We start from the raw sequence: 14,500 nt of genomic DNA on the forward strand, positions 1-14,500 counted from the left end.
GGCCGTCTCATTGTTTGCGTGTTGAGTATGGTTATCGCTCGTTCTCTTTTTTTGCATCTTCACACAATTGAACACCTAAGCCTAACACAGCGCCAAGTCACTGACAGAGTAGCTGTAATTGTATGTGGTTTTATGTCGATTTCGCACACTTTCAACACACATCTTGCTACACGGCACTTCTTGGTTGTGCAGTGTGTATACACTACACAGGCAAGACATGCCGTGTACACAATACAAACCGAAAATGTTGATCTTGTGGTCGCACACAAACGAACGAACCAAAAAAATAACAACAGACAGACGAAACGAAACGATTTGAGTTTTCGTTCGCTCCAGTTTGATAGTTAATTGAAAGTTTTAAAATGAAAGTTGATGCTGAGCCGAAACGTTCGTCGTCAGTGTTGTGTGCGCTCTGGAGCTCGTTTTGTTGTCGAATTGAATTTGTGTGAATTTTTGAACGGAGATTTTTTTTTCTTTTGGTTTCTCTGATTTCATTTCTTGCGAACCGATCGGAGTGAATTTGTGATTGGGTAATTAAATGTTTTGTTTTTTTTTGTATTTGTTGCTAATATTCTAAATAGTGTGACTTTGAACTGGAATATAGTGTCATGACTTTGAATTTTGATGTGATTGAATCGAAATAATTTTCGCTGATTCTCGAATGCTCGTCATCGTTGTTGGGTCGTTGTTGTTGACGAATCTCTTCAAATCGATTTGTATAATGCATTGTTATCTGTAATTGATACTTATGTCATTCAGCTGTTGTAACTGATGATGATTGTGGAAAAAATGCATCGATCGGAAGATGCTAATCAAACTGTTGCTTAATTGAAATAAATTGAACTTAGGTTAAACCTATTTCAAACGATTAATCGAAGCAAACGATTTTTTTCTAGAATCTCAATTTTAGATCGAAAAAACTGAGCGACATTCAAACTCAATCCTGAGGCTGAAACTCTATTCGTGAGAAGAAAAAAAAAACAATTTAATGAACCGATAGAAAAATGAAATGAGTGAAAAAAAAACATAAGTAGCATTCAGTCCGTTGATAATTTGTGGTTCACCTTAAAAGTTCGTTGAAGAGAGTAATTTTCATATTTTCTTGTTGTTCGCGCCGTGTGTGTGTATCAAATTGCGATTCGAAATCGATAGAATAGAATCGAAGGCAGTATAAATTGAATTCGTTGTGGCTCACCGTGAATACCCCAGCACCATGATTTGTCTAGATTTCACAGCGTTGATGTATGAATTGTCGTATGAATCAAAGTATACGATAAAGGCCACTTATTCACTTTAATAAAAAAAAATGTAAACGTCAGATACGAAAAATAAATGAGAAACGTCTCATGTACAGTACACACCAGGCGATTACATACTACGGCCAAAAGAAGAAAAAAGTCACTATTGACTGAACACATAATTAAATCGTTGCTTTGGTGTCATTACGATATGAAAACTCGACAATAGCGAATTTTTTCCTTTAATACACTACACGTTGATGTTTTTTCTCTTCATTCTTAACTCATTAGCCACTCGTAGAGAACACAGTGTAATTATTGTTGATTCGCAAAAAAAAGCAGAACAAAAAAATTCCCTTTTAACAAAAAGAAAATTATTTGTTTATTCTTTTGCAGCTAATTTTCAAAGAGGTTATCGCATACGTCGTTGTCCAATGGAGAACAGAAGTCGAAATTTTTAGCCTGACCCCAAAGATCAATGTGAAATAAAAAAAACTTTTGCGCAATCAAAACAGTAGCACGTTGCAGAAAAAAAAACAGTTTTACGGTTGTGATTCAAGTGTTTGCAGTTTGGAAATATTTACAATTTAATTTTGATTAAGATTGAAGTGAATGAAGAGGAGGAGAAATAAACAGAATCAAAAAACAAACAGATAAATACAGAAAAACTTCAAAAAAAAGACAAAAAAAGTCGAAGAAGAAGAAGAAAAAGACAAATTTCAGAAAAAAACGAAGAAGATTGCATTGACTCTAAGTGTGTATTAGAGCAAAAAACTTTAATAATTGAAAAAAAAATAACACAAATCAAAGAATTAAACCGATATTGAAGGACAATTTTGCGGTTACAAAAAGCCAAATTTCTAAAGAAACTTTATCGTAAAAAATTGCCAAATTCCAATTGTGTTTGTGTGCTGTGTAAAAAATTTGTGAATTTCCCATGGATACGGCTTGGCGTTTTCGTTTGGTGTTGATCATGACATTTGCAATCATCATATTTGGTGACATGTTGGGCTATGCCAATGTCAAAGGCGACAAAGACTCCAATGGAAACCACCAACGCAACGTTGGCACCACGCTCAAAAAGGCCCATCACAATCACCATAGCCCTCATCCGAATATTGAAGGTATTATATCATTCATATATGGGCCATATAATCCAGCCCACTAAATTCTTATCAGTTATTCTTATCGTTACCATTTTTTATACGCTCTCTCACATCTCTTTCATTCAAATGACCTTTCTGTGGGTCACAAGTGTTCGACACAATTTATCGGCTGCGTCAAACAAGTTTGTGGAAAAAAGTTACCGAAATGAACTGGAAAAACAGGCAATACTTGAGACCCATGTCTTGGGTTTGACAAACTTTGAGTGATATTAATTTTTTTCTAGTCTGTTGTAGTCTTAAAAGTCTGGCTTTTTAATCGAACTGAACAGACTCGGTTTCTGAGTACTGGATTTTGTTTGAAAAATCAAGTCATCTCTGGTTTTGCCGTTGAAATAAAATGTAATACGATTGATGATTCGAAGTTAAAAAGAACGAGTTTGCAAGCGTTTAAAGAAACGTCATCGCTCCCATCTGATTTACGTCATATTCCGTTTAATTCAAATGAATTGTTGTATTTAATTCACTTTAAAATTCATTTTTTTCTCTCAATTCACGTCTAATTTTGTTTAATTTTTTTTCATTCTCGTCATATTTTCGACAGAGAAAATTGATGATAAAATGAGGAAACATTGAGTTGCTCAATTTGTTCAAAAACCAAGATTGAATTAAATTGTTTAGCTAATACAACGACGTGAATTTCGCATTTCCCATCAGTTTTCTAATGAAATTATCTCCACTAAATTTTATTCCTGACTATATTTCCGTTGCTAATTGCCTAATCGGCCACCGTTGCTCAAACTGCTAATAAAATTTGCAAACAAAATGGTTAAAACAAAACAATTCACAAAATTGATGCAAAGAGGAAATTTTTGGTTACGGGTATAAAATATTTACAGCGGTGATTTTTATTCGAACCGTGCGAAAGCGCCGCAATAAAAAAAATTTTGTTTCTATGCACACGCGCGCAATTCAAATGAGTTAATGTGTAGAAGCAGTAAAAAAAACGGTGGAATATAATGAAGGGAATTACGTTTGCCGTTCACGTAACAAACGTTAATGTTGCGTGCAGAAAAAAAGCATGTTTGCATTGTTTATTTCTTGTGTAGCTCATCGACTGTTTGTTTTTTTTTTTATTTCCCCAGATTTAACCATTTGTTTTCGCTTTTTTTTCGTTCGTTCCACAGATTCACCGTCAACAAAAGACATCGAAGATTTTATATCGAAAAAATCGAACAGTAACACCAAATTGCTGCAAATCGATTTAAAGGACAAAATTACATTGGCCAATAATATGCGTGAAGCATGCTTACCGAAGTTGCTGTGCGAAATTGCCGCCAAACCATCAAATGTCATCACAGAAAAAGAACAAAACCTGCTCGATTTGATTAGGTAAGATACCGTCTGTTTCCATATGCATGCAAGCCGTGTACGCTCACGTTCAACCTCAAATTGGTCAACCGCAAAAAAAGAAGAAGATGAACGGCTCTTGTGAATATATGTACTCAATCAAGTCGATCGGATGAGAAAGAGAGAGAGAGAGAGAGAGAGAGAGAGAGAGAGAGCGACCTCCGTATCAACATTGTTGAATTGAATTGTTGCTTCAGAGAAAGCAATGAACGCTAAATACCCAACGCGAATACAAAGAGAAATGTGAATTTTTTTTCGTCTTCAGTACAGTCTTGCAGAGTCTCGTAACAACTTTCACTCTCTTTCTCTGCCACAATGAACGCTTCAAATCGCGGATTGTATATTGAAAGTAAAATTGTATTGATATGCGTCGGATGGAAAAATGTGAACAGTGCTCACTGTGTACACATTGTTTCAAGTGAGCGATTTTATTTCGAAATGACGCGACTACATTTTGAGTTCAACAATTAGCGGCTTTTTTTCTGCGTTGATAAATCTTACCGAAAGAGTCAGCGCAATTGTGATGCGAGAACAACGTCATTATATAATTAAAAAAGACGTCATTACGCTTAACAGAATCGGTTTAATGGCTACAACGACAAAATCCTACGAAATTCATGGCTCCAATAAACAAAACATTTCGAGAAAAAAAAACGAAATGGTTATTTTTAACATACCTGATAGACTACTTTCTTTATATGGATATACGGTTTAAGCAAATTCATTCCATGGCACACAGACTCATTCCGCATTTTGTTGGTGTGCAAATAAATCCCGCAGCGCTTTGACTGATGAATATGATATTTGCTCGATGGATTTTATTTTCGTGCTAATTTGCATTTGTTTTCTTTTTTTCGGCAGATCGACGACACTGTCGTTTGTTTGGCAGTATTCAACGCCGACCAAATGGCATTTCGCCGCACACATGGGACAATTGATGCGTGACACAATCGATTCGTTTGGTCGAGCAACGGGTTGCTCGGAACTATGGCCACAATGCCCATTTAATTCAGCCACACTGCTACAACTCAACAAAAAAGATGCCGGCAGCCTATCTGGATACTAAATGAAAAATCTTCTACTGGACTTCGTCCGAATGAACAACCCCTTTAAGCCTGCGATGACACGACTCAATATGTTTAAAAAATATATGAAAGAAAAACAAATTGTGATAAAACCATGAACTCTCGATCAAAATTTATTTACAACGAACGTTACTCACATTCTCAGAGCACACGCATGACTTTTTGATGATTCGCTGTGAATTTGCTCGAATTTTGGGAATTGTAGAGAATTTTAGGGAAAAACACACTTTGTATTCCATTGAAATATTATGATGAGTTTAAGTAGGTGAAAAATGTAGAAATTAGAAAAGGAAGAGGAGGAGGAGGAGGAGGAGAAGAAGAAAAAGAAGGACTCAAGGGGCGATTCACGAGCGCTTTCGAGTTCGAGTTTTTGCAAGTTTTTGCGAGTTTTTGAGTTTCATATTTAAAATGTAAAATGGATTTAGGAAATTATTTTACATTCTGCAGTTGATTTGCTTGTGTATATCGTTTCGTTAATATTTTAAATCAGTTGTGAATGCTTACAAAATCATATTCATGTGTTTTTTTTAAGTAAAATTCAACTTTTCGGGCATTATTCGGTTTGCCCGAGTTTTGCGAGTGCGAGCGTTCGTGAATCTCCCCATGGAAGGACCCATAAAAAAAATGTAGACTGCTGCTAGATTTTGCCAGCAACTTGATCTAGACCTGGTCTACAGTCAAGTCTGCACCACTTTTCGGTGCGAAATGACCTGTAGACCAAGTCTACGTGGTCAAAGCTGCCGCCCAATTTTTCCGCTCATCATAGGAAATCAATAAACGAATTTGGTCTAGACCATAGTCTAAGCTCGGCAAAATACAGCTGTAGACTTGGTCTAAATTTTTTCATGGGGAAAAGGAGAAGAAAGTGAAGAAAAAGTTTGAATTGATGAAAATTGGTGAAAAAATGAAGAAATAATGAAAAAAATGGAGAAAAAAAAATCAAAAAAGAAGAAAATGTAGAAGCAACCGGAAAACTTTGTTTTGAAATAAGGAAGTTTGAAGAAAAGTCAACCAGGTTCAAGGTTTTAAAGAAGAATAAACTCTGTAATTTATTCCAAAAGTGTAGCAAAAATGACATAGCACTCTAGATTCGAATGCGATGCAAATGTGTGTGTAGGCGATAGAATGTTGTACGAATCGAAATTATCTCATATAAAAAATGTCAATTTATCCTTCCGGTTTTTTATTTGTTGTCTTTATTCTAAGTAATTTTTGTTATTGTTCTAGAATTTAATGCTAAGCGGCCACAAACCTATACCATGTAAACTTAATATTTTATTATTTATGAATGCAAATGATACAACGATAATTGAGTCAGTTGTGTGTGAATGTGAGTAGAAATAATTGTCGATGGAGCGGGACAACTGAAACAAAAGAAGAAGAAAAACGCAAATGTAACTTCGGATTGAATGTAATGAGCAATTCATAAATCTAGTCCCTTCACGTTCAATGATGAATTTAGCGCAAGAAAATGGAAATGTTAGCCGAATTTCCGAATTAGATGATTAAATTGTTTTTTTGGAATAGATATTTAGAGATGAGAAAAACTGTTGTAAATTTTCCTCTGAATATTATGTATAAAAAATGATGCAAATAAAACATTTGAAATGAACACTTCTGACAATTGAAGCGGTGATGTGTTATTTATGCTAATTACCTTCCTTTTTTTTTGTTTCGAAGAGCAAAAACGTGCGAATCATGTTGAAAAATGTGCGAAGTCATGTCATTAGAACGGGTTATCGACAAAAAATATTGTGAAGATGATTTTTTCTGGTCTATCAATTTTTACCGCTCTAAAGCCAGCTGAAATGAGCTTCATCGGCGTTTTTTTCTTGGCGAAATTCGTGCAAAGCATTGGACAAAGTTTTTGTTTTTTCTTACATTCAATTATAATTATATATATAATATATTATAATCACGTATCACTTACCGGTTTTTTTCTCTCGCTTCTTCTGATTGCTGATAGCAAAACTAGCTCCTATCCTTTATTTAGACAAATGCGTCAATTTTAATGGCATTTAATTTATTCGGAAAACAAGAAATTACAATCGTACACAAATATTCAAATCATCCAAAGTCCGAAGAAATGCTCCAACTGAATTATGATTTCTGATATCTCGGCAGCGGCATTCCTCGGAATATGGTTATCGATTTTCTATTTTTTGGCACCATATGGCCTTTCCAGTTTTCTTCTTCTTCCGCTTTGACTTAATCTGGAATTTGTATCGCACTGTCATCGCAGAAATTATTTGTGCGTTAGATTGACATTTCGAATAACGAGTTAGCAGTTAATTTTGCATGCAGTGGAAACATGCTATCTATGACACAAATTGCGTAAGAATTCTGGCAATCAAATGTGATTTGTGAACGAGTTTTTTTCGGCTTTTTTTTTGCAAACTGTTAACACGTGTTAACCAAACTAACGATCGGCCTGTTAAGAAAATGGTACGGTTCTATTTGGTTTTTTTTGGTAGTTATAAAAAGGCGAGCCTCTTTTGTTAATAGGTTATTCAACCGAAAATTTTATCTAATCAACGTCGTTGATTTAATGGCTACAACGGAGTTAAGCACATAAATAATTCCATATCTAATGGCTAGTAAAATTTTACCTACGCATTTCGATGGTGTTTTTTTTCGAAAGCAAGAGAAAGTGAAAGAAAGTCGTCATCATGCGAATAATCGAGTAAATTGAGTGTTTAGTATTGAACATTGTTCAATATTATTAGACGGTAGTCAAACAGTGAACAATGGACTGAACACTGAACTACCGTTTTTTCAACCATGGTTGATTTTATATGAAATTTTAGCTTTGAAAGCTGTTGACTTAAGCCAATTTACAGCAATTTATTCAATTAGGTATACGGGTCTAATAGGTAGTCTATATGTCTATAGAGTCCATGTAACCATAGAGCTCATATGTAGCATATAGACTCTATGGCACAGAGGTTCACTCCAAATTGAATAGATTTGTTCGATAAAAATTTCAAATGGCTTCATTTTCAATAAGTTTTATCTCGACATAATTGTCATAAGGTGTCACATCTACATTATGAGTCAATTTTTTTCGGGGATAAATTTAAATAATTAAAGATTGCCTTTTTTCGCAAGAAAAATGCTTCAATTTTATAATGAAATTTGCATTCGATACTTCGATTTATAATCAAAACTCTGTAGTCTTTGTCAGTGTATCTCCTCTAAAATGGTCAATCAGGCTCAAGAATAACACAAGAACAATTGTAGCAGAAGATATAATGAACAACATATAACGGGAGTTCAGCTTAAAAGAACGACACGCTCTAATTTGATCTAAATTCTTCGATTGATCTCTTAATTTCAAAATTAAATTCGAATAAATCTTGAATCGAAAGGTCCGTACCAATTCGACCATTTTCCTCTATCATTTATCAAATCGAATGACTCCAAATACACGTGTGATTTGTGCAACTTAAATGCAATTCATTTTATTTTGTTGCGAATTTTCCTCTATTTGCTACGTTAATACTAGTACTACTACAAATATTTGTATTTTGCTCTATTTGATATTTTTCTTCCGTTGACCCCAAAATATTTGCACACATGTTCCGGTATCGATGGAATCAATTAAATTTAATTGCTTCTATTGATCTACGGCATCACACGTACAAAAATATCCACTTTTATGTACTAGCTTGCTAGCAAAGTTACATTGTCCGGTTGACAGTTCAATGGACAATGTCCACTGAACACCGTCATTGTCCACCAAAAGCAAACCAGAATGATAAATTGCAATACTCGAATGTTTACTATAAAATCATTAAGGCAATAAAATAGGGGAAGAAATTCAACTTGTTCCATCCATTCTGTTCGTAGTCTTTGGTAATTAGAGCACCATTTTCAGTCATCATTCATTGTGATGACTTTGTTTAACTGCATTTTGATATGAAATCAATTTATTAACGAAATCATTTGATTTTCCCTTCATTCTTTTATTTTTTTGGTTGGTTACAACGTGTAGAAAGTTTACTCTTTAGAAGCAAGTGCAAATAAAGTGCATAAATCATTTATAAACAGATACCTCACAATGTTGTTGAACCAACATCGGCACAAAAAAAAATTGTGAAATATTTTTTTAGTTGGAAATTTCTTAAATTAACTCGCAATGTACGTTGTTTTGTCTATGGCATAGACTCTATGCAAACTCATTCAATGGTGGTAACGTAACAAGAACAAGATTGTTCTTTTTAACCCCCTGTAACTCTCTTTCCACTAATTTGGCATGTACTTCGGTATGAGTATGTTTCATCCAAGATGGGAAGTACACAGATGCATTTAACATAGCCAAAGGATATGTTTTCCAGAGAATCGAATAACAATTAACATGTAAAATTATTCATTATGATTGCTGTCATCATTGTTATTGTGTGCGATGTGCGGTGTGCATTGTGTGTGCGTTGATGCTTAATTAAACATATATATATATAATAATCGAAGGAATGCCTTCGAGCAAACAATTACCAAGCCAAGCGTTTTCGTCGACAATTTCGCTGTTATACAATATTTAGTTTGACGAAAATAGCATATCCGTGCCTGGCAGCCTCAATGTTGATTCACTCAATTCTCATGCTCAACTTAGTACGTTTGAATTTAATTATGCAATCAAAGTATTTGTTTCTTGAAATTTATTCATGCGACATCTTTGACGGTGTGTAACATCGTTCTTGTCGTTGTCTCTTGGGCGATATGAATATGACACAGGTGCAGATGAAAGGTTTCGCAGATGGATTTAAGATGTAATATGATGTTAGAATTCAATAAAGATAAATTTGTGGCTTACAATTTCAAGTCTCAAGAATTGTTTAGAAGATGAAACAAGGCGTCTTCTTGAAATGACAATGAAATTGAAAATGGATAGTACTGCTTTTCAAAAGGAATGTGTTAAAGTGGTGCAAACGAAAACAATTAGTTACAAACTTTTTAACCATTGAAGACAGTTACGACGTAATGATGGAAACTATATTGAAGCTAATCAAGCACACAACTCAAATGATGATTACAAAAGATTATTTTTCCAACAAAATGATGAGAAAAAGTCGTAAAAATGTGTAATTTTAATCGACAGCTCGATCCAATGTGTGAGGAATGAGAGATCCCAAAAATCTATATATACCAATGGAAGTAGAGTTGAGTGCAAGATTGCATCACAGAATCTTGTTAAAAAAAATCTAAGGAACCAAGCGTATTTTAACTGTCATAACTAATTGACATGGTCAACCACAAGTTACAGCTCACTCGTTCGTTGTTTTAGAATCAATCCTTTCGTGTCTTATACTCGGGCCAAAATTTAAGCATAGCACACAAAGGAGACAGTAAAAGTTTTCTTTTATGACAATTGTTGATTTTCAAATCGGTATTGTCGTTCAAATACTGAGCTCTGAAGGGAACAGACGACCAAGCCTTAGCATATAAAATAAATTCAAATGTAATATCTGGGAATTTTTCCTATTTTTTTTTCAAATCATAAGTCGCCACGAATTCAACGACCATACATATATTTAAATTTAAGAATATCGTGAAAAAAGTTTTGAACCATCAACTCGACACGCAAAAAATGATCGAAATTCAGTTTATAGTTTTGATAGTCTCATCAATAGCATTGATTTTGTGCATTTTTGATCAGAAAACGCAAGCTGTTAGTTCTAAGGCAGGCATAGGAATGCCACTGATGCAAAGGAAGGCGATATTCCGTATATCGCTGTAATCGAAGTAGAAGTTGAAAAATACCATGAAAGTAGTACCAACGCATTACTAAATCCCATCAAAGTGATCATCGCAATTATAATTTTTGTTACGTTTGATTGAACAGCAGCGGATCGATTACTGTACAAACACATTCATTACTTCTATTTTTCCGGCTTTAAAATGTAGACAAATATGAGTTTTTGTAACCATTGATAATATTCTTCTCAAGTGATTTTTTTTTTAAAATAAAAACGATTGATTCTCTCTATCAAGGGAAAACGAACATCGACATCAGTACTTATAAGCCCATACAGGAATTGCCAACATTTCAATTTGAATATTAAAACTCTATGCATCACAAAAGGTTATTCCGACAGAATCTAAGGAAATTTGCGTATTTTATTTTATCACATCAGGTTTACATTGTCATCCACATATCACAGCTTCCTCGATGATTGTTTTGGTTTCAAGCATTTTGTGTCTTCTAATCCACCAAAAATTCAAACGGGGCCTACTGCGCAACATTTCATTCACAAAATAAACTTTGAATTGGACTGCAAAGCAAATTTCATTCCAGTACAAATCCACGTATTTTGTTTTGCTTACCGAAAATTTCAGTTGGTTTAAACATTGTTTCTCTTCAGTTACGAAAATGACATAAGACAATTTCAATTTGTGAACCAAAAATCCACTCGAATGATTCACATGATGTGAACCGAAGGAGACGCAAAATGCATAGAATTTGAATTAATTGAAGTGCTTAACTTGGCCCACCGCATCTCAAAGCAATAAAGCAATTAAGGGACATATCAATATAAACAATGCCAAAGATGAGAACTGACGATGCGCAAAGCGTGCACACACACAAAAAGAACAAATGATAAATGAATTTTTGGATTGCAGCGCATGCACGAGCCCTATTCCGCCTCATATCGCATTCATTTATCGATGCTGAAGACAAACAAAAAATCCCCAAAAACAAACTGCTCAGCTCATTAAAACAAAACACTTTTTTCCCTTCAATTCGGAAAAGAAATCACACTGAGCCGCTTGTTTTGTGTCAAAAGAAAGCAATTAGCTTCGATTATAAATGATATTGTGACATTTTAATTTGCGAAGATTTTTGATGAAGCCAGTAGGCCTTTCAACTATTGAATGCAATATTATAAGTGAAACAAGCGACGAATTATATATACATGTTGCGATGGATTATATGTGGCAAATGACACGTAAATTCGTTTGCCGCACAAAATCAACCGACACCCTTAAATTCCAATGAAACTAAAAACAACTGTTTTTCTCCTCCGTCTTTTTTGATGCGTAAAAGTGAAAAAGAAAAGGCCAAGAATCGCAATTTAATTAATCATTTATGTTGAGATACGATATATGTCTTCAAATATATGTACATTTCCGATGGCTTCCGCTTGTAGTTCGAAGTGAAAAATGCTTCCGAACACAACACATCAGTGAATATGACAAATGATTACGGTGAATGCATACATGGAATTGGTTGACATGCTCTTCATTCTTTTGGAAATTGTTTTTCTTTCGACCGAATTCTGTTATTTCAAGTGATAAAAACATATTCCATTTTGGTTGAACAATTAATCTTGAAGGGAAAAAAATTCATTTTGAATGAAACTCAGGAGTGTGTTTCATTTTAAATGGAAATCTAAGGCAAGCCTAGAAAAAGTCTATGAATATTTGAAAAATTATACACAAAATACATAAACACGACAATTAGAGAACTGTTCAGTTCAAATTGAATAGAAAAAACAACGAGAAACATAAACAAAGGGTTGAATTTTTGAAAACGTATGCATTATGGTTTTTTTCTCTGTCAACGAATCATTACAGTTACACCACGCATGACGTCATTTACTAAACAAAAGGTCATTAATCAATCACTCAGCCAACTAATGGCCACTTTTATAACATTCAACAGATGCGTGGTGTTTATTGTTTTATTTTATGCCGTATTTTGGATATATCTGTTTATTTTATTCAATTGTATGAAAAAGAGAAATCCATTCTGTTTGCAAGGGGAATTGTTTTCTTTCCACGGATGAAAATTCTTGTTCGAAATGAGGATAACGAAATAAAATGTGAAAATCGGCTAGTCTTTAAAGCCCAGCGCCGTGCCGTTCATACAAGCGTTTGGAGCTGAGCCCCATCTGAAGTTTTCTACACCCCATTTGAAATTTCATGCACTCATCATTTTTGGAAGAAAAAAACACCGGGACTGAGCTCCATCTGAATTTTTTTCACGGTACGGCACTGCTTAAAACTGACTAGATTTTTCACGATTTGCTTCAGTTAGACAGCGCCATGATTCCTATTAGAAAATCTTGAACTAAAATTTATTACACTCATGATTTTTAGACTCAAGTCCAAGACAAAATATTTCAGTCAGATATTATTGCATGCAATGTGACAGGTCGTGTCATTACAACTGAAAGAACATCATCAAAAATGAACGGTTTACATACGTCAACGACCATATCATGTAAAAAGCACCAGTTCTCGTCCGATCACTGAAGTTAAGCTGCATTGAGCGTGGTTAGTACTTGAATGGGTGACCGTCTGGGAACACCATGTGTCGTTGGCATTATTTCTTTTTTTTTTTTCTTCGTTTGGACATTTTCTGTCTTTTTCTATGAAACTTTTTTTCTTGAATGAAGAAAAAATTATTTCATGAATCATGATTGAAAAATATAAACAGAAATGAAAAAAAATGAGCATGTGTAATTGAAAGAGTCTGTCTGATTTTTTTGCTTACATAACATTTTGGAGAGCATGCAATTTCACTTTGGCCTTCAAAATGCAAAAAGTAACTCAAATAAATTGAAATAATCGTGGTTTTTTTTCGTTTTTTTTTAAATTTAGTTAGAACAATAGAAAACATACATTCAATAGTTAGATCCATGAAACTTAGACATATTTAATTTACTCAACTGGATCGATTAAATTGGATTTAGTGTTATGCATATTTGTTTCAAACATTGTTTGAACTAATTGACAAAAATCACATTTCTGCATGCTTCACATGGAATAATAAGAAATAAATGTTCTTATTTGATTGAATCTGTTCGTTTCTATGAAGAATAGTAACTTGCCTTGGGTAAAGACGAATTTTACGTCAATTTCAAAGATTTATTTCTAAATCATGAAATCATGATGTGAAAAAATGAGTTTGATTGGTAAAGCTGACATGTGGGACCTTTCACTTTATGCAAAATCATTAAATCAAACCGATGCCAATCGTAACACACGATCTCGACCATAATTTGTCAGTGGTTTCAGTGGTGTAGTGGTTATCACTCCCGCTTAACACGCGGGCGGCCGCAGGTTCAATTCCTGCCTGAAACATTACTTTTTTTTATTTTTCCTACAGTTTTTTTTCTCATTTCTTCTCAGTTCACACTCAAATAAAACCAGTGAATACCGTACTTAATGAAAACCGAACAGATTTTTGACACGAAAACAATAATATTTTGATAAATAGTAGAAAAAATCGAGATGGAACGAAAAATACTGTGAAAAAACAAGCGAAAACGAATTGAACAAAGAAAATGTCGAAGATGTGAATAAAATGAAACATAAATCCGTTCAAAATGAATAAGAAAAAATTATTTTGGAATGAAAAAAGCAATATTTCAGGCCGCCCGCGTGTGAAGCGGGAGTGATAACCACTACACCACTGAAACCGCTAACAAAATATGGTCGAAATCATCTCTCCGATATGTTATATGAGCAAGAAAAAATATTAGACAGACTCCTTCGATTACACACGCCCATTTTTGTCTATGTTTTTTTAAACTAATCATAAATAAAACGATGAAATAATTTTTCCTTCATTCAAGAAAAAAAGTTTTATTAAAAAAAGACAGAAAATATCCGAACGAAGAATAAAAAAGGAAAAGTGCCAACGACACATGGTGTTCCC

General features: G+C 34.1%; 1 protein-coding gene and 2 non-coding genes across 3 annotated transcripts; all 3 read left to right on the forward strand.

The window, feature by feature from the left end:
* The first annotated feature begins 235 nt into the window (after positions 1-235).
* LOC129569803 (uncharacterized) lies at positions 236-6,465 on the forward strand. Its single transcript, XM_055448968.1, has 4 exons — positions 236-530; positions 1,635-2,362; positions 3,529-3,733; positions 4,613-6,465. The coding sequence occupies exons 2-4, from the start codon at positions 2,176-2,178 to the stop codon at positions 4,815-4,817; spliced, it is 597 nt and encodes a 198-aa protein (XP_055304943.1). The 5' UTR covers positions 236-530; positions 1,635-2,175; the 3' UTR covers positions 4,818-6,465.
* A 6,578-nt stretch (positions 6,466-13,043) lies between these two features.
* On the forward strand, positions 13,044-13,162 carry LOC129569828 (5S ribosomal RNA). The gene has a single exon (XR_008688078.1). It is a non-coding gene; the product is annotated as a 5S ribosomal RNA (ribosomal RNA).
* A 688-nt stretch (positions 13,163-13,850) lies between these two features.
* On the forward strand, positions 13,851-13,923 carry Trnav-aac (transfer RNA valine (anticodon AAC)). The gene has a single exon. It is a non-coding gene; the product is annotated as a tRNA-Val (tRNA).
* The last annotated feature ends 577 nt before the right edge of the window (positions 13,924-14,500 follow it).

This window comes from Sitodiplosis mosellana, unplaced genomic scaffold (assembly GCF_009176505.1).
Source record: "Sitodiplosis mosellana isolate CC-2019 unplaced genomic scaffold, AAFC_SMos_1.0 Smas_scaffold_44, whole genome shotgun sequence".
NCBI lineage: Eukaryota > Metazoa > Arthropoda > Insecta > Diptera > Cecidomyiidae > Sitodiplosis > Sitodiplosis mosellana.